Source organism: Cotesia glomerata, linkage group LG4, assembly GCF_020080835.1.
Source record: "Cotesia glomerata isolate CgM1 linkage group LG4, MPM_Cglom_v2.3, whole genome shotgun sequence".
Lineage (NCBI taxonomy): Eukaryota > Metazoa > Arthropoda > Insecta > Hymenoptera > Braconidae > Cotesia > Cotesia glomerata.
Window position 1 is genome coordinate 18,375,460 of NC_058161.1, and position 20,878 is coordinate 18,396,337.

Consider the following 20,878-nt stretch of genomic DNA (forward strand, 5'->3'; position numbering starts at 1 on the left):
TTTTTTCTGTGCCTTAAAATTACGATAACTCAAATATCAACAACTCTACAAATTCAATTAAATTAAACTATTTTTCCATAACTCCGTTCAAAAACAAATAGAATGACATATTATTAAAAATACTCAACTATCATTACTGAACTATGTTCAAACTTTAAAACTCTAAAGTATTTTTCTAATGATTAGATAATAATAGTATAACGTTTGAAACTAAACTGAGCTACCTTGATAGAGATAAGTTGTACCCCTCGTGCAAGTCTAGTTGACAAAGCAACGAACTCTTTGGTGGTAGGGATAATTATCCATTAAATATTCACCCTTTAAATCTAAAGTACTGAAGAATTTTTTATATTTTCGTAGAAAATTATTTCAATTGCAATATTTTTCTCTCATTTAATATTGATCTTATAATTTATTATGCAAAAGTTTTCTAATATTCCTATTTAACAAAAGCTAGAAATTTATTTTTAAAAAGTTAGGCCTTTGTTGTCTCCCCTTTTTGTCATACGACTCGAGTCGAGAAAAAATAATACTGTTTTATTATTATGATAACTGTCCGTGCATAACTAACTAAAGAGTCGAGCCGCTCTATACTTAAATGTTTTACAAAGTTGAATACAACGAGAACTCCTGCGCGGCATTATGGAATATCGAATTGTTTTTACTGCATATAATTGGCCTCAAGTCAGTTAAAAAAGCGTTTGACGATGATAAGTATCAGAGAGCTTGGATCCAAGAAATAGTTATAATTATTGTAAATATTACTGTTTTTCTTGTTGGCATTTATTCGTGCTCAGTAACGCTCGGTATTGTTGGTTATGAAGACATTAGTGTTGCAGCTGAAACCGTTGCATTGATATTGTCAACTACTATGTGCATGTTGAAGGTATGGGGAGTAGAATAAATATTTTTTAGTTTAAATTGAGTATCATTAATCTGCCGTTGATTTTGTAATTTATTTAACGAGTCAGACATTATTCACTATATGGGTGATTCTCTGTATGGACGTCTTAAATCTGTACAAAATTGTCCGACCAAATTATTTTCGATTTTATTAGAAAAAAAATTAACAAGGGCTACAATACTATCAGCTTAATCATAATAAATAAACAGCCGATTTAATTTTTGCTTTTTCGATATTTGTGTATCTTTTGCCATATAACATGACAGGAGACTGTTTGCCAGGGGACTGTTTTTTTTTATCAAATTGAGAAAAATCAAGCAAACTATTTCAATGCATTCAACTTTTCAAGTTCTCAATGAATGTTTACATTAATTAGAATAACATTAAGACTTATGGATCCAATTTTATAAATAAATTATAAATAAAAATAGTTGCCAGGGGACTGAGTTTTGAAGTGGCCCAGACATATATTTCCAGCACAAACGGTGCTTTGACACTAAATAAAATGCCGATAAAGCGCTAAAGCGCGACTGCCTTATGGTTATTAACTTAAGGCTAGTTAGGTCCTTATAAACCTTACAAAAGGTAAAATAACACGCTGGATTTTTTTTTGGCTTTGAACTTCTGGCAGGGGACTGTTCTTAAAATGCCTGGGACAAACTTTGGTTTAATGAATTTAATGAAACAAATTAATTTTCAGTACTTTTTATTGAAGAAGATTGTTAGTTAACTAATTAGGTTTATAAACATTATGGACCAAATTATAAATTATGGACGAATAACTTAGAATTTAATCTTAAAGTTTCAATTTTGGGAAAAGAACTAAAATTCATTTCATTTTAGTTTTCAATGCTTCAAATAGAAATGTTTTTTTACTTTCGTAACAAATTTTTTTTAGTAACAAAATAACAATTTCTCCAATAAAAAATGCCTGGGACAGCAAAAAACATACTTATAGAGAATCACCCATATGCACAGAGGAAACAGTTCTGTTTGATTTAAATCCGTACACAGAAAAAAATTTCTTGACTGAAGAACAAAATTCATGGCTCAAGAAAATTTGTCGGGTGCCTGAAGGAAGACCGAAGTTGTGTTGGCCAAAGTTAAAATTTTTCTTTAAATTCTATTCTTGGTGGAAGTCATTTTTTCTTAATTCAAATTATCATAAATACTTGATACAATAAATTTTAATATTTGATCAAGATTTTTAAATACTTTAGAGAAGTAGCGCCACCTACTTTAGCTGAGAAAAAAATTTTCTCACCTTGAGAAAATTGTTCTCTTGAATATTTGATACCCACTTTATATTATTTTAACGTGCAATTATACATATTGAATGAAAAAAAATGAGGAAAACGGTTGACCCTGAAGGCCATCCCTGCAACTTCCCGCTAATTCCATACTTAGGCGCTTAAAATTGCACCAATGACGTTTTTGAGCTCTTCGAGCTCAAAAATACAATTTATGGGTTATTTTGAGCTCTCAAAGCTCAAAGAGATTGTTTTCCTATGCTTTTGAGCTCTTCGAGCTCAAAAGTCTGATAGGGATTTGATGACACTATTTTTTGAATTTCTAAACCGCAATAACTTTTGAATGAATAAACCGATTTTCACGCGGTTGGCAGCATTCGACGCAGTTTTTCAAGCCTCACAAAGAATCTTAGATTTTGAATTGATCGCGCTAGGAATTTTGGAGTTATTCCGAAAAAACACTTTTCGGTTTTCTTTCGTTCACGATATCTCTCGAACGAATCAACCGTTTTTGACCGGACTGGTGGCGATCGACGTGGTTTTTTGAGGTTAAGAGCTGATTAGTTTTTGGAGTTGATTGATAAAGCCGTTTTTTGGAATTGAACCATCAAGCTGTTTAAAAGTTATTCCAAAAAAACCACATTTGGAAAAATATTTTTTTTTCAGTTTTTTGAAGATTTCTCAAAATCTATTGATCTGAATCGGTCCAAATAGTTTTCAAAATCTAAATTTGGTCAAGCCCTTTTGAATGGCACCAACCGCGATGAAATCGGTCAAGCCGTTCAAAAGTTATAAGCGGTTCACATACTTTCACACACACACACACACACACACACACACACACACACACACACACACACACACACACACACACACACACACACACACACACACCGTGACAACCTCGCAGGGATAGTCAGGGAAGCTTCCTGTGACCTTCAAACGTCGAGATCTGATGAAAACTCGATTTTTGCAAAACGGAGTGAAAACAATAACTTCCCGATTTTTGAAAATCTTCGATTTTCGTAGCGGGAAGTTAAAAATGATAAAATATTATTTGATCTTCCCATTTTACATATTAATAAATAAAAATATAAATGAAACTTTACTTCTATCTTGATATTTAATTTTTGGAGCAAGAGAGAAATTTTTTCAAGTCAAGAAAAATTAACTTCTATCAAGAACTAAATTTTTTGGAGCAAGAGGCTGAATTTTCTCAAAAAAAGATTTTTTTGACTTAAATAAATTTTCTTAGATTAAGATACGTCGCGTACCTAAAGGTAAAAGGTCGTATAGCAATTTATGCCATATTTCCCATTTCCATATTTTTCTCTCCGTGTACTAAATCCTTCTATCAGTGCGTGAACCTTTTTTATGTGAAGATCTCAGTATATACTCAGATCTAATCTTTCCTTCTGAAGACTGTTCAACTTGATAAAAATAATTTGAAATGAAAGATAATGATACTCATTGTCAATTTCACTAAAATTTAAAGTAATAAAAAACAAAACTAATTTCTTAAAAAGGGCGTAGTATTGACTCTTAGCCATCGTCAGCTATTCGATGTCCTTCGTGAGCTACACATACTGTGGAAAGAAGCTAAAACACGCAAGAATTTAGGTCTTCGGATAGGTGAAATCATAAATAGTTCAAAGCCAGTCCGTTATTGGTACGCATCCGCAGCAATGTCAGTTGGTCTAAGCTACATGTTACGCCCATATTTGTAATCCATTAATTAAATATGATTCTTATAAATATCAATTACAATTATTTATGTATTTAAATAATTCAAGTTTTCATTTTCTTATTTTTTGTCACAGTAAATTGTTGGTACATTTTATGAAGAATAATAATTCTACATTCGACTACTCAACGACATCGTATGCTGTCGAGTATCCATTTCCTCACAACTCATTTTTAACTTACACTTTTTGTATTATCTTCGAGCAATGGGAAAGTTATTGGGGTTGTCTTTACTCCGCTTCTTGTGATACTATTTTCATCCAACTTTCCACTCATATTTGTATACATCTATTGGTACTTGACTTTGTAATTTTTTAAGCACGGAGTATGACAAAAAATAGCGATATGAAAAAACGTCCGCCGATTGCAGGTACTGTCTAGTGACTACAGTATGGAGTTTCCGAATGATGAAAACAAATACGCATATTACAATACTGAGCTAGTTATCAGCTTAACTAAAAGACATCGTCATATTTTAGAGTAAGTAACATAATAATATTCTTTTTAAGATAATTATCTGTGAAAAAAAATTTTTACAGCCAAAAAATATGACTATTTATTGCACGACTCATGATGCGAAGCATCAGAGAGTGCTTTCCTATATAGCAATCTTTTTAAAGGCTTGAGCAAGTCTCGTCTCAATTTCAATAGTTGTTAGTGTCTTTTTCTACATATGGGTCTTGCTCCAGGTACTTGTAGCAAATTCAATTATAAAAGATCAATTATAAAAGATCAAATGTTTTCGAATGACCGTTCGCATCATTCTACCCCTCCTATATTTACTACAGAATCAGTGGATCTCATTCAGCTTAACATTTTAGAGTATAGACCTACTGTTTTATCGATCGAGACAAAATTATTTTAAAATGAACACCACTGAATCAATACATATTCAAGTCGTGGAGGGGAAAAAGTGCTATAAAATATATAATGCATCATGAATCTTGAGCAAATCTTGAGCAAGTCACGCTTCAGCATTTGCTGTCAATTTTTGGTTCACATATGCTTTAAAAATTAACAAATTACTGAGAATTACGGATCTTGAGCAAATCTTGAGCAAGTCATGGTTAGGTGTCTATTGTAAGTTTCTCCCATATAGCAATCTTTTTAAAGACTTGAGCAAGTCTCGTCTCAATTTCAATAGTTGTTAGTGTCTTTTTCTACATATGGGTCTTGCTCCAGGTACTTGTAGCAAATTCAATTAACAAGTCTTGAACAAGCTTTGTACAAGAACTCTGGGCAAGATTATAGCTCAAGAATTGTGTAAGAAAATTGAGAAAATATGAAGATGCTTATCGATAAACTAACTATATCAATTCTTGAGAAAGTCTGACACCAGAAGCATGCTGAATATACTTGTGCAAGACTTGCTCAAGATCTGCTCAAGATCAAATGTTTTCGAATGACCGTTCACATCATTCTACCCCTCCTATATTTACTATAGAATCAGTGGATCTCATTCAGCTTAACATTTTAGAGTATAGACCTACTGTTTTATCGATCGAGACAAAATTATTTTAAAATGAGCACCACTGAATCAATACATATTCAAGTCGTGGAGGGGAAAAAGTGCTATAAAATATATAATGCGTTATGAATCTTGAGCAAATCTCGAGCAAGTCACGCTTCAGCATTTGCTGTCAATTTTTGGTTCACATATGCTTCAAAAATTAACAAATTACTGAGAATTACGGATCTTGAGCAAATCTTGAGCAAGTCATGTGTAAATGTCTGTTGTGAGTTTCTGATTCAAAAAATGCGTCAGAAAGTTTTTCAATGCACCTTGCATTAGACTTGTCTCATATTCTTGCACAAAATATCTTGAGCTAGTTATATATAAATCTTGAACCAGTTCTTTCTACATGAACTTGAGCAAGACCCATAAGTAGAAAAAGACACTAGCAACTAGGGGTTTTGCTCAAGACACTGACACCTAAATCTTGTTCAAGCACACGTTACCTGGGTAGAAAAAAAATGTTTCTTCTTTCCTGAATCGGTTTATCGGGACCTTTTTCTTCAAATATTATTTGAATTGTTTATTTGAGAAACCTCATAAGTCTAAAATACTAAATTTTTCAGAAGAAGCAAAAAACGTTTTTCTTGGTTAAGTTTGCATTAACATCATGAACCAATGATGAATAATAATAATAATAATGTTAGTATCCCGACAAATATTCGAGTATGAAAAAATTTAATTGTTAATTACTTCTATTCATAATAATGATTAGAAGTTGATTGACTTATGGGGTTTCTCATCAAAACGAACAAAATAGCAATAAAATCATTAATTTATTAATTTTTCTTCGTCAATCATTTATTATATTTATAAAATAAAGTACAAAATATGTATTGGAACTACAATTAATTAAAATTATAATAAATCATCTATTTTTAATTTCAAATTAGTGAACTGAGAATCAACAATAAAACAACATTTTAATTTATCACAATCTAACTTTATAAAACTAAAATTGCAAAAATGATTTCAATCAAAGTATTTAACAGTAAATATAATATATTTTTATTTAGTTATCATTAATTTCAGAATTTAAATCAGTTAAATCAGAGTCAACAGTAAAACAATATATTTTTAATTTTAATCCATCAAGCGAATATTGTAAAACTCAATAAAATTCAAGTATTTAACAGTAAATTCAGTTTCTAATTATCTAATAATCAATTATTTTAAAATTAAAGTCAGTGAAATCACATCAAACAATAAAACAATAATTTAATTTAATTTTTTCAAACCCATACTCCGAAAATTATTAAAATTTAAATATTTTGCATTGAAATGAATTTTTCTGCTCAGAAGAAGTTTTTTTTTGAAAAAAAAAAAAAAAAAGAAATTTATTTTTGGAATTTTGAAATTGAATGTTTATTTGGAAAACCCCATAAGTCACTGACTGACGGGGTTTCTCAAATAAACGATCCATTTAGAACAAACTTTTAAAAAATTTGACAAACAATCGACCCTGGGACTTGCCTTTGTATTCAAGCTCAAAATCCTCGAAAAATAATTAATAAAAATTTTGACCTCTTTGAGGTATACTGTCGATAACTAATACGATTTGTACTCAGGTTATGCAACCAAGTGGAAAGATTATTTAATCCCATTATCTTCTGTACGATATTATTCAACGGATTAGATCTTTGCTGCTGCATTTTTGCGGTAGACCAAGTAGGGACCAAGTCAAAAGTCATAGAAAATAATACACATGATTTTAATAAATAGTTGCAATTAATTTTCAGGAAATATCACAAGGCCAGTGGCCGAAATTTGCAAGGAGCGTCGCTCATGCAATTACATTAATGATACAAATAGTCATTTACTGCGATTACGCTCATCGAGTCACTGAAATGGTAGCTATTATTTATTGTTAAGATATTTTCCTTTAATAGTTTACGACAAACTAATAAAAATTGAAAAAAAAGACAAAAATGATAGCAATGTCAATTTATAACTCTCCATGGATCGACAGCGATAAAAATGTCCAAAAATTATTGATGATAAGCATGATGCGGGCTAATGAGGAGTACAAATTTTCAGCCTATGGGATCTTAGTTCTCGATCGTGAACAAATGACAAGAGTTTGTATTTAATATTTTTTTTTAGTATACACAGAAAAAAAGGTTGACTTGAACCAAGAAAATAGTATATTACACACCTAGGGAAGTAAAGTAAGAAATGTCTCAGATCACATGTAATTGTTGGCCGAGGCGAAGCCGAGGTCAACAAACATATGATCTGAGGCTTTCTTATTTATTTCCCGTGGAGTGTATACAATTTTTTTGCTCGACGAAGGCAGAAAGGGGCAACTTCGTTTAGCGCAGCAGGCCGAAAGTTGACGCTTTCTGCCCGTCGAGCAAAAAAATATTTTTCTGCCTAATTACACGGAAAAAAGTAAACTGCAATAAATAACAGTCGATTTATAATAAGTGATGATCAATTGTTAAAAATTACCATTTCAAACAGTAAAATCGTGACTTTACTATTCACTTTATAATATTTACCATTTATACGTTACAATTTACTCTTTACATGGAAGAAAATACTATTTCAAACAGTAATATACGCTATGTAAATGTCTAAAATGTTAAAGTATAATAATTAAGAATTCAGACTTTGATATTTATCATTTCGTACCTAAAAAATGATCTTATGATATGTAAAAAGTATAAAATAAAGTTAGTAAATTTCTAATACAAGCAACGTCAATATTTACAAAGTAAAATGGTAAATTTTAAACGCAACGCTAAAAATCAAACTGTAATTATTGACTTGCTTGGACTGGTAAAATGTATATTTTGAAAGTATAATTTTTACTGTTTCAAATGTTAAATTCTCCCAAAGTGAGGCCCCCTTCTCTTTTATCTGAGTTCCCTTTCTCCTCATAATATGAACTATATATTGAAATGGCAATTTTTACTGTTTGAAACTGTAATTTTTTGAGATGAAAAAGTCGTTATTTACTATAGTGACAGCTACTAATCACGTATTTTGGATATTAAATTATAAATTGTAGCTTTTATACTTTCTACATTAAGTTCTGTAATATTTATATTTTTGCCACCCCGATGTCCGTTTTACTGTTTGAAACTATAAAAATGAACCGAAATCTGAGTGAATATTACAGTTTACTTTTTTTCGTGTATTTTCTTGAGCGAAAAAAAAATTTTTTTTTGACACAAGAAATTTCACTTATTCCAACAAAATTAGGTCTCTTGCTTTAAGAAATACGTATCTTGATCCAAGAAAATTTATTTAAGTCAAGAAAATCTTGTTGTTTTGAGAAAATTCAGCCTCTTGCTCCATAAAATTTAGTTCTTGATAGAAGTAAATTTTCTTGTCTTGAGAAAATTTCTCTCTTGCTCCAAAAAATTAAATATAAAGATAGAAGTAAATTTTCATTAATATTTTTATTGATTAACATGTCAAATGGGAAGATCAAATAATATTTAATCATTTTTTTTCATTCAATATGTATAATTGCACGCTAAAATAATATAAAATGGATATCAAATATTCTCGAGGAAAATTTTCTCAAGGTGAGAAGATTTTTTTCTCAGCTGAAGTAGGTGGCGCTGCTTCCCTAAAGCATCTAACAATCTTGATCAAATATTAAAATTTATTGTATCAAGTATTTATGATAATTTGAATTAAGAAAAAATTACTTCCACCAAGAATAAAATTAAAAAAAAAATTTTTACTCCGACCAACACAACTTCGGTCTTCCTTCAGGCACCCGACAAATTTTCTTGAGCCAAGAATTTTGTTTCCCAGTCAAGAAATTTTTCTTTCTGTGTATAAACTCCATTAACTTAATGATAAAAATATGTTTTTTTTTTGTCACAGATTTTCAAAACGACCGGAAGCTATGTAACATTACTGAGAAGCTTTTCATAATTTATAGATAATGTATTTTAGAATTAATATTATGAGATTAGTTGTAGTTTATGATTATTGAAGAATATTAAAGAAAGTTGTAAGTCTAGTGATTGTTTTTTGATAATTGCTTACTTTAAAATAAGAGAGTTTTTTTCAGGTGTTGCAAAAATTAAGAAAAAACATAGTTTTTAATGCTTTCTTCACTGAAGAAAATTATTTTATTTAAAATAGTATTCTTGATTTAAGATTTTAACTTTTTTTATCAATGTAGAGTCACGTGAGACAAGTTTGCGCACTAGAGCATTCAAAATAGTGTCAAAATTAAACGATAAGCATGAAAGGAAAATAAAAATATGTCTCAGAGTATTTATTTAGATAATAATTAAATTAATAAATAAATTCTAAAACCTTAACACCGGAAAAAAAAAAAAAAAAAAAAACGGATTAATCCGAATGATTTTAAATGCGCACACTTACCCCGAACTAAGAGTAAGTGTGCGCACTCGTGTGGGGTAAATTTGCGCAACTAAGGGAACTAAGTGGATTTTTAATGTCCTAAGCAGACTGATTTTAATAATACTTACATAACTTTATTTAGACATAACATAACTTCAAATGTTATGCTAAATAAAAAGCTCACATACATTATTGACTGAAAAAAAAATGAATTTACTTTAGTTACTATCCTTAGTACAGTGTGACAATCTTTGCCATGACAGAAAAATTAACCTTTACGCCACCATATTCTTAATATTTTATTTTTTAAGTAAACGAATGATATCATATGGGTTTTTCTTGCATAAGCTAATTTTCCACCAACAAACCTTTAATGTGCCTACACATATCACAAACTTTCCCCTCCTCATTCATAAATAAAGGGGTCGCGCACTCCTTTATTTTTCATGAGTGAGTTTTTAAAGTAAAGATCCAAATTTCTTAATCTAAAAATAAATAAAAATTTTATTTTTAATACTTATGAGCTGCTTTGATGTTTCGGATTATTAATCACTTCTAAAGGCTTAAGAAAATTACTCTTGTTCAAAACAATATTATCAATTTTAAATTTGTTCTTGTTTAAAAACTCAATTATTTTGCTTAAATATCTAACAAGTTCATTGAACGAATTAACAAAATTGAATGATGTTTTAAAGTGCTTCTTAAGAATAATTTTAACTTTGTCAATTTCTCGTTGAATTTTATCGATACATTATTTGCTTAACTAGTGGGTAAAGTTCATTATACTTTAGGCGCAATGTTTTTAGTTATAATCATAGACGTTGACGTGAGTGCCTATAACTACCTCATAAAAGTGGGGAAAAATTTAAAAACTGTAATACTTACATAGCTTCGTTGCCATAATTGCCTCCACAAGCTGATACGCAAGCAACTATTGCCGCCGTTAAATACACATATGCTAAACGCATCTTGCCGTGATTTCTTAACAATAATTTTCAGTTGTTTATATCTTTAGCCGTCGAAGAAAAGAGTGTTTGATTAATATCAGCTCCAAAAATGTATACTTATGCATTCCTTATCAATTTCCACAAACATTAATTTATAAAAATTAAAATTTTTGTTAGCTTTTAAAAAATGTACTTTGAAAAAACAATTAATGAATATTATTTCAGATGGTTGAAAAAACTGTTGAGTCAATCATTATTAATGTTTCTTAACGTATCAAGTACAAAATTAGACTTTATTTCAACAATCATTATATTCATTATCATAAACAATTTTATAAAGTTAATATATTATATTTATACTTAAAAAATTAAATTTGACTTCATTAAATTAATCGAGTGCAAATTTGCACTCGATTGCTTTAATTTTAAATAATTTTGAGGTCAGATTTGATTAACTGAGCTCAAATTGAATCTAAAAACAGATATGCGTAGAAATAAAAATATTCCTGAGTAACTTTTTATAATTTTGCACTTAATTATATTTCTTCAGTCCTTAAGGAAGTTCGAGCGAATCTAACGTAAGATTCTTAAAGAGAGCGTCTAAAACTTAAGGAAGTTCCTTGGTAAAACAATTTTTTGACATATTTTATTAATTTTTCTTTTTTTCTGCAGTTCAAGAATAACCTTTACTAATAAATCTTTAAGTTTAAGATTTTTTTATCAAGAAAGCAAGATATTTGATAACAAAATTTGGGATTTTCAGGCTTACTTCTCATTTAAAGCATCTAAAACTCTCCGACTACCCAAATATTCTCTGTTATATAAAAAAAATTCCTCGACAGAATTGGAAAAAAAAATTAGGAAAACGGTTGACCCTGAAGGCCATCCCTGCAACTGCCCGCTAATTCCATACTTAGGCGCTTAAAATTGCACCAATGACGTTTTTGAGCTCTTCAAGCTCAAAAATACAATTTATGGGTTATTTTGAGCTCTCCAAGCTCAAAGAGATTGTTTTCCTATGCTTTTGAGCTTTCGAGCTCAAAAGTCTGATAGGGATTTGATGACACTATTTTTTGAATTTTTAAACCGCAATAACTTTTGAATGAATAAACCGATTTTCACGCGGTTGGCAGCATTCGACGCAGTTTTTCAAGCCTTACAAAGAATCTTACATTTTGAATTGAACGCGCTAAAAATTTCGGAGTTATTCCGAAAAAACACTTTTTTCGGTTTTCTTTCGTTCACGATATCTCTCGAACGAATCAACCGATTTTGACCCGACTGGTGGCGATCGACGTGGTTTTTTGAGGTTAAGAGCTGATTAGTTTTTGGAATTGAACCATCAAACCGTTTAAAAGTTATTCAAAAAAAACCACATTTGAAAAAAAGTTTTTTTTTCAGTTTTTTGAAGATTTCTCAAAATCTATTGATCTGAATCGGTCCAAATAGTTTTTAAAATCTAAGTTTGGTCAAGCCCTTTCGAATGGCACCAACCACGATGAAATCGGTCAAGCCGTTCAAAAGTTATAAGCGGTTCACATACTTTCACACACACACACACACACACACACATACATACAGACACCGTGACAACCTCGCGGGGATAGTCAGGAAGCTTCCTGTGACCTTCAAACGTCGAGATCTGATGAAAACTCGATTTTTGCAAAACGGGGTGAAAACAATAACTTCCCGATTTTTGAAAATCTTCGATTTTCGTAGCGGGAAGTTAAAAATTAGCAGAATAAAAAATAATATTTTTTTGATTAATTAATAAAAAAAAGTAGCACTTTATCGTTTTGTTGTCGAGATATATTAATTAAAACATTTTTTTTTTTGTCATTTTGATATAGTATTTCTATGGTAAGTAATTATTTGACAATAGTATCAACCTTCCGACAATAGTAAATGCTCTCTGACCACACTATATCACGGAGGAACTACCTAAATGTGTAATTTTTTGATATAATGAAAGACATGTTACAGTCTCGTAGCTTTATCGAAAACTGCCTCGATGAAAGAGATGTAAATTATGAAAGATATAATCAATTTATGAAAAAGTTTTTCAGATTAATCTATTAAAAATTGATGAAAATTAAAAAAAAAAACCTATATTCAAGTTGTTACAAAAATTCTTTGAGAAATTTCATTCATAAAAGCGACACTTGCAGATAAAGACTTAACGAATTACAATTGATTATATTATTTTTTGTTAATATCATCAATAATTTGACCAGTAATTGCAACATAAAGTTAACTATTAATTATCAAGCATAAATAAAAGAAAAATAATTCAGAGGATCTTTTCTTCGATACAGATCTTAAAAAAAATAAGTCTCCCTCGCGCATTTTAAAATACCGTAAATTTTCGGTATTAATGCGTTTAGTATAAATTTACCGTTATAATTCTGAAATAATACGGTATTTCTGTGGTCATTTTAGCCAGTTTTTTTACGATAGTTATACAGCATTTCTACCGTACTTTTGCTGCAAAGTTTAGAAATAATATGATAAAATTACCGTAAAACTCTAGAACTTTTACCGTAAAAAATCTATGTATTAACTATAATATTACTATGATTTTACAATAATAAAATCGTATTTCTACGATAAAAATACCGAAGATATACTGCAATTTTGCCGCGTTTATACTGACGTAATTAAAGATATAATGCTTTCTACCGTAAGATGGACGGTTGTATTTATTACTCGGTGAGTCTTATTAGGTGACTGAGTAAATAGATACAGATAGTCTCTCTGATAGCTCAACTGGTAGAGCTTTCGGCGCGTAACTAAATGATCCGGGTTCGAATCCCGGTCTAGACGAAAAATGATAATAATAATAACAATAGAGAAATTAATTTATCAACCTCTTAAAAATTATTCTTGATAATTTATAATATCATAAAAAAAAATTTTAAGCTATTGATAAATAGTAGTAAAGCACCATATTTTTGGTATTTTGCCGGTAATAGAAAGTAGGGATCTTCTTTTCCGGTTTTTTGCTGCAATAGTGCCGCAGATATACAGTAAATATGCGGTACATTTACGGTTTAAATGCTGTTAATATACCGAAATTTTTCTATTGTATTGCCGTAAATATTCTGAATTTATTTCGTAATTTTTTCGTAATAATTCGACAAAAAAACTGGCTAAAATAACTGAAGTATTACGGTAAAAATACAGCATTTATATCGTATAAGTACCGAATTTTTACGGCATTTCCAAAACCGTGAGGGCTGCTAATTATTAAAAATAATATAGTATTTCTGTGTATAGTATCAAACTTTCGACAATAGTAAGTGCTCTTTGACCACACTATACCACGAAGGAACTGCCTTAATATAAAGTAAAAAGAAACTTAACGTCGAAAATTTTTATTCATTCAAGTAAGTTTAACTTAATTCAAAAATTTTTCTCTTGAATCAAGTTAACCTTCTTATCAGTGAATATATAGGTAGTTTTGATATAAATTTTACTCGAACCTCAGAAAAGACTACACTGATAAAAAAAACATCTTCATTCAAGAAAAATATTATTGTTCCAAGAAAATTATTTTGAAGAGAACTAGTTGTCTTACTTCAAGAAATTCTTGTCTTGATTTCATGTTTCTTGGAGTGAGATATCTAATCACTCCGATCGATAACATTTTCACTTGGTTCAAGACTATATTATCTTCGATCGATACAAGTGAATTCTTTATTCAAAAACGATTCTCTTCAATAAAGAATAATTTTATTTCATTTCAAAAATTATTGATTGTTGATTCAAGAACAAATTTTTTTATTTATAATGTTATGTTTTAGTCAAAAAAAAATTTTGAAGTTAAAAAATTTGTATTTCTCTCTATGCCGTAAAATATTTATTAATACAGAGAATAGCAAAAATACAAAAATTTATATGCTTAAAACAAGTAAAATAATATGTTAATTTTCGAGTCGCGCCATACTTGAAACAAGTCGGTAATATCTTGAACCAACGTTACCGTCTATCTTAATCCAAGAGAAAGAAATTCTTGAGCGAAGTTGTATATATCTTATTTTAAAACAACCAAGTTTCTTGATTCGAGAATAAATTTCTTAAGTTAAGAGAATTGAATTACTTAAAATAAAAATGACCTTTTGAAGAAAACGTTTTTCTTGAACCAAGTCATTTTTTTTATCAGTGTAAGCGCAAAAACAGGTTAATACTGTCTACTCAGGTACTATAATAAAATACCATAAAGCTAATTCTTATTGAGTCTTTTCGCAACAAGCCTAGCAGTTTTATGAACACTTCCTATCCGTTCACTAGCCTTCTTTCCAGCAAACGTGTACTCATCGTAGCTCACTTCAGCAAGGTTATCAAACCCTAGTTTCTGGCTTATTTTCTGAGAGTAGTTCGACGTCATAATCGCGGAAACAAGACTAGGAACAGCATCTGCGTTCGTGAAAGGCTGTTCATCGATCTCCACTTCAGTCTTCACGGCCATTCCTTTGTACAATTGTCTTCCCAATTCTAGGGACGAAGAAACCAACAATTCGCCTATTCTTCTCTTTTGAAAACTCGGCTTCGTTGCTAAAAACATTATCTCCAGAATACAGTCGACGTTGTAGTGCTTGAAAAGGTTAACCTTTGCGTCGACGCTTATCATGAAATCAACGAGAAACTTGGATGCTTTGTATTTGCAATTTTCACTGAATTCTTCGAAGAATCCTCTTTGATCTTGGGCTAAGCGCGTCTAAAATTCAGTAAATATTTTTAAATATCCGATTAATTACACTGATAAAAAACTATCTTCTTTCAAGAAAAATATTCTAGCTCCAAGAAAATTATTTTGAAGAGAACTAGTTGTCTTATTTCAAGAAATTCTTGTCTTGATTTCATGTTTCTTGGAGTGAGAAATCTAATCACTCCGATCGATAACATTTTTACTTGGTTCAAGACTATATTATCTTCGATCGATACAAGTGAATTCTTTATTCAAAAACGATTCTCTTCAATAAAGAATAATTTTATTTCATTTCAAGAATTATTGATTGTTGATTCAAGAACAAATTTTTTTATTTATAATGTTATAAGTTTAAGTCAGAAAAAAACTTTGAAGTTAAAAAATTTGTATTTCTCTATATGCCAAAAAATATTTATTAGTACAGAGAATAGCAAAAGTACTAAAATTTATATGCTTAAAACAAGTAAAATAATATGTTAATTTTCGAGTCGCGCCATACGTGGAACAAGTCGGTAATATCTTGAACCAATGTTACCGTCTATCTTAATCCAAGAGAAAGAAATTCTTGAGCGAAGTTGTATATATCTTATTTTAAAACAACCAAGTTTCTTGATTCAAACATCAATTTCTTAAATTAAGAGAATTGAACTACTTAAAACAAGAATGACATTTTGAAGAAAGAGTTTTTCTTGAATCAAGTCATTTTTTCTATCAGTGTAAGGACAAAAATATTAATGAGTTTTTTTTTAAATTTACATGGAGTTTATTGAAAGCGACGCCAACAACTTCCATTGTATTAACATCGATTGCAACAACACTGACGCCATCTTTTGCAGTGTGCATACACAATTGTTCAAGCTCTTCTGACGCTCCTGGTTCGGATTGTATGTCACATCCTATACATACGTTTTCTTCAGGAAAGAATGATTCTCTGATTACATTCAAGGCGCCTTCTAGTGCCGTCGATGTCAATGACTCGAATTCTATTACTCCGTCTTCTGATGAGCCCCATGGTCGGTAAGACAACGTTCTTTTGCGGTTACTAAAATTATTAAAATTTTTTACAGAGTATTTTATAATATTTTTTGAATCGCCGCCTATTTTTCGTGTCATATGCGCGCGCCTAAAAGAATCTAGTAATATGATTGGTTGATCTCATTTTAACTTGATTAAGTGGCGCCATAGTTTTCACGTGAGAGAAATAAGAAAAGTTATTTTTTGTCCGTGTGTATCATTGTGAATTTCAATAAAAATTCATTTTAAAAAAAAACTACGTAAGCTAGGCTACTGATATTAATTACGGCAGCAGTTAATTGAATTCTGGAACTAATAAAAAAAACCCGGTTTCGATACATCTATTTTTTCGGGAGTTATCGTGTTTACATACAAAATCAGCGTAATTAAGTTATCTTTTACAGAATATTTTATAATATTTTTTAAATTATTGCCTTCTAATTTTCTTATCATATGCGCGCGCCTAAAAAAATCTAGTAATATGATTGGTTGATCTCATTTTAACTTGATTAAGTAGCGCCATAGTTTTCACGTGAGAGAAATAAGAAAAGTTATTTTTTGTCCGTGTGTATCATTGTGAATTTCAATAAAAATTCATTTTAAAAAAAAACTACGTAAGCTGAGCTACTGATATTAATTACGGCAGCAGTTAATTGAATTCTGGAACTAATAAAAAAAGCCCGGTCTTGATAAATCTATTTTTTCGGGAGTTATCGTGTTTACATACAAAATCAGCGTACAGACATCCGGACGTCCACGTAAAACTTTTTTCAAAACGTTTTTCTTTTTCGAAGTAGCGGCATAAAATTATTTTTATAAACTATAAGACCCATTCGTGTTTTCTGCTTCGCTTTATGAGGAGTCCAAAAATCAGTAAAATTTTTTCTAGTAATAAAAAACAAAAATACATTATAAGACACAATTTGTCAAAGATAGTTTCTTTTGATTTATAATTAGCGTTAAATTATTCAACAAAAACCAAATAATAACCCAAGCTGTTTTACATCTCAATGAATTAATTTATTCAATGCTTTAATTTGCATAAATATCTTTAACTAATATATATATCATCACTCCGATATCTTACACTGCAAAATAATAATAATCATATAACAATTACTCTTTGAACTTGTCGATCATATTCCCACTTGTGTTTTTATTAACACATGATGTATATTAATAATATTACTTTCAATAGAGGTAGAATCAATGTAAGTGATATTGCACCAGCGCAATTGAAAAAAATTTATTAAGGATACATTTAATAAAATTTTTTCATCAAAAAATTATTTTTTCCAAACTTAGAAAATTTTTTTTCTTCAATAAATTTACTGTTTAAAAAATCTTTAATTAATTTTTTATTCAAAAATTGTTCAATTTTTTTTTTTTTTCTTTAAGTATAAGGTCAAAGCCTCAATATATGATCATGTACCAGTACATGATCACTCCATGTATTTGTATATCCATATTCACAAATATTAGTCTACAAAAAAATATTTTTAATTATCTAGACCGCGTAAAAAATTACAAACGCATTATATCAACCTATTTTCCGTTCGAGTAGTCTATTTATATTTTTAAAAAATGTAACGTCCACGTTTTCCAAAAATTATAAAAATAAAATAATTTATTTAATTGTCCCCGGCTCGAAATTTGCTCGCCGGAGTCTAGGGTCATAAACGGGGATTACATTATCAATAACAAAATAATAAACAAAACACTTTATTTTAAATAAATCAAAGAAAAAAGAAAACCTCTTTATTGGCCTGAACATGTTAATAAACGATATAAACAATATAAACAAATTAAGCAATATAAACGATATGTTAGAACACTCTTCTCACACATACTCACTCACCGTGAGCGTCAAAATCGCGAACTAAACTTCAAAAGCTGATTCCCCGCTTCCCCAGGAGACTAGCTGTCACCCCTGGGCCTAAACCTCTACCCCGAGAGCGAATGGAGAGTGTCCTCTTCGCCCCCACCTACACGGCTTATGATCACCTACCGTACCTCAGCTGAAGGCTTTGGCACGGGGAGAAGCACTTTCATCCGGTCGGTTCATGATACTTACCTGAGCCTTGGTCAGACTCCAGGTAGAGTATCATCCTCTGGAATTACTTGGTGAAGAGTATTCGCCCGAGTAATTCTCCCGAGAAAGAACTGCTTGCTTTATCGAGCCAAATTTTGGCGTTTATCATTTTTTGCCTAACTCTCTTGTAACGAAAAGGAAGAGTCGTTTTAGACACCTATCCGGTGTTCTCGTACTAGCATTCAAAAATAATTATTTATTATTTTAATCGTAATTTCCTTCATTTTCCATCCATTCGTCTCGCCAAATTCTAAGTTTTATTTTCGAAACTCAAGTCTTTATTATTTTAATCGCAATTTTCTTCATTCTCTATCCATTCGTTTCTGTCAAATTCACAATTCTTTTTATTATTTTAATCGCAATTTCCTTCATTATATATCCATTCGTTGATTTTTCCATACTAAATTGTCTTCGGGACTTATAAAATTTTCGCTTACCTAATTTATTTCTTACAAAATAATAATCGTCATTTCTTTCATTTTATATCCATTCATCACTTTCCCATACTAAATCTTGTTCGGAACTTAGAATAATTTTCCCAGTCTTTTAATTTCTTTTACAATTAATCCGCTCGGCCCCGTAATACTTCCTCACACGCATATTTTCTTAATTTAATCATACCTTCGGTAACAATAACATAAAATTATTAGCTAAATAAATACAATAATTAAATAATAATCGCCGCACTAATAACAATAATTGTTTCTATTAATTTTTAAGTAATTAACAACGAATAAACTAAAATACTCAATTACAAAAAGTAAAATCTGGGACATAAAAACTTTTTTAATTTCTTAAAACACTCAAATTAAATTTCAAACAAAAATATTGTATTTTTTACTTATCCTAATTATATATTTTTTTTTGTTAAACGACTATTTTTATAACGATAAGATAAAATATATTAAATTTAAACATTATTTTTACATGCATATAATATATGTTTAATCGCGTTTTATCTTAAATTTTCAAAAGCTATTTATAAACACAACATACAAAGCATTACAACAATAATATAAATTTAAAATGTTGAATAATAATTGTAATTGTAATTATTATTTAACGTGGATTATTATTCGTACCTCATGATTGTTGTCTTTGACACGCTGGAATGTAATATAATCTCCTCTGAAGGTCTCGGAGTAACTGAGCGCTAATTCGAGCTACTGTTCAATATAAACGTAAACTTTTAAGATACTTGTGTATGTCATTTTACGTTATACTAACATACGTGCCTTTAAATACATAATACATTGAATTATTGGATGTAATACTCGGCGTTTAAGTGTAAGCGTTAAATACCGACATTTCAATGAGTATTTAGAGCTCACATCGATAAGAATATTAGATTACTACTACCGATAATTTAAAGTTGTCTTTTATTGGGCTGTAGACAAATTTGGTCATAAATTAATTGAAATTTTTATAAAATCGCTATTTTATTTAATTATTTATTTTATGAAAATTTGAATTTTCTAGTTCATAAATTACCAATTCATTCATACTTATTTATTTAACAATTCGTTTATTTACCTTGACCTACTTTTGACTAGAGAGCAACTAAATATTTTTCTCTCTAGACATTAGGAATTAAATTGAAAAATTTTTAACCAATAATAAAGTTTTCTTTATTGTACACTGAGAAAAAAAAATACTTTTACTCAATTAACAATTTCTTGTTTCAAGAAATTCGATGACGATCAAATATTCTATTATTGTTGATTATTAATTTCTGAGAGAAGAGCATCAATATTTATCTCTGCCCGGGTAAAAAAATTTATATATAATTATATATACTTATATGTTATTATATATTACTTATATATAATTATATATTACTTACATATAATTATATATGATTATATGTAATTATATATAATTAGATGCAGCATTTTTTTTTAATAATTATATATAATTATATACAATTACATATAATTATATATAATTGCATATAATTATATATGATAATATATAATAAAATGCAGAATTTTTTTATAATTATATATAATCATATACAATTTTATATAATTATATATAATTACATATAATTATATATAATAATATATAATTAGATGTAACATTTTTTCAATAATTATATATAGTCATGTATAATTTCATATAATTATATATAATTTCATATAATTATATATAATTAGATATAATCATATATAATTTCATATAATTATATATAATTAGATATAATCATATATAATTTCATATAACTATATATAATTAGATATAATCATATATAATTTTATATAATTCTATTGAATTGTACAAAAATTACAAATATTATTATATACAATTACATAAAATTATATATGATTATATAAAATTATATATATTTCGTATATAAACTGATAAAAGGATTTATT

At 29.2% G+C, this 20,878-nt stretch overlaps 3 protein-coding genes across 3 annotated transcripts in view; 1 reads left to right on the forward strand and 2 right to left on the reverse strand.

Annotated features, from left to right (window-relative positions):
• Nucleotides 1-10,728, reverse strand: part of LOC123263912 — a 37,235-nt gene extending 26,507 nt beyond the window's left edge. The window contains exon 1 of the mRNA XM_044726957.1: nt 10,628-10,728. Coding sequence (XP_044582892.1) covers nt 10,628-10,710 — 83 coding nt within the window. The 5' untranslated portion in view covers nt 10,711-10,728. The remainder of the gene's footprint in view (nt 1-10,627) is intronic.
• LOC123262888 (odorant receptor 47a-like) lies at nt 501-9,392 on the forward strand. The gene is made up of 8 exons (XM_044725370.1): nt 501-886; nt 3,681-3,877; nt 3,975-4,191; nt 4,268-4,377; nt 6,979-7,078; nt 7,150-7,260; nt 7,333-7,488; nt 9,254-9,392. Exons 1-8 carry the CDS (start codon nt 599-601, stop codon nt 9,302-9,304), a joined length of 1,230 nt encoding a protein of 409 aa, XP_044581305.1. The 5' UTR covers nt 501-598; the 3' UTR covers nt 9,305-9,392.
• Nucleotides 10,729-14,858: 4,130 nt separating the features above from the next.
• Nucleotides 14,859-19,784, reverse strand: LOC123262892. The gene is made up of 3 exons (XM_044725377.1): nt 19,586-19,784; nt 16,154-16,439; nt 14,859-15,406 (listed from the first exon to the last, which is right to left on the reverse strand). The coding sequence occupies exons 1-3, from the start codon at nt 19,588-19,590 to the stop codon at nt 14,912-14,914; spliced, it is 786 nt and encodes a 261-aa protein (XP_044581312.1). The 5' UTR covers nt 19,591-19,784; the 3' UTR covers nt 14,859-14,911.
• Nucleotides 19,785-20,878: the final 1,094 nt, after the last annotated feature.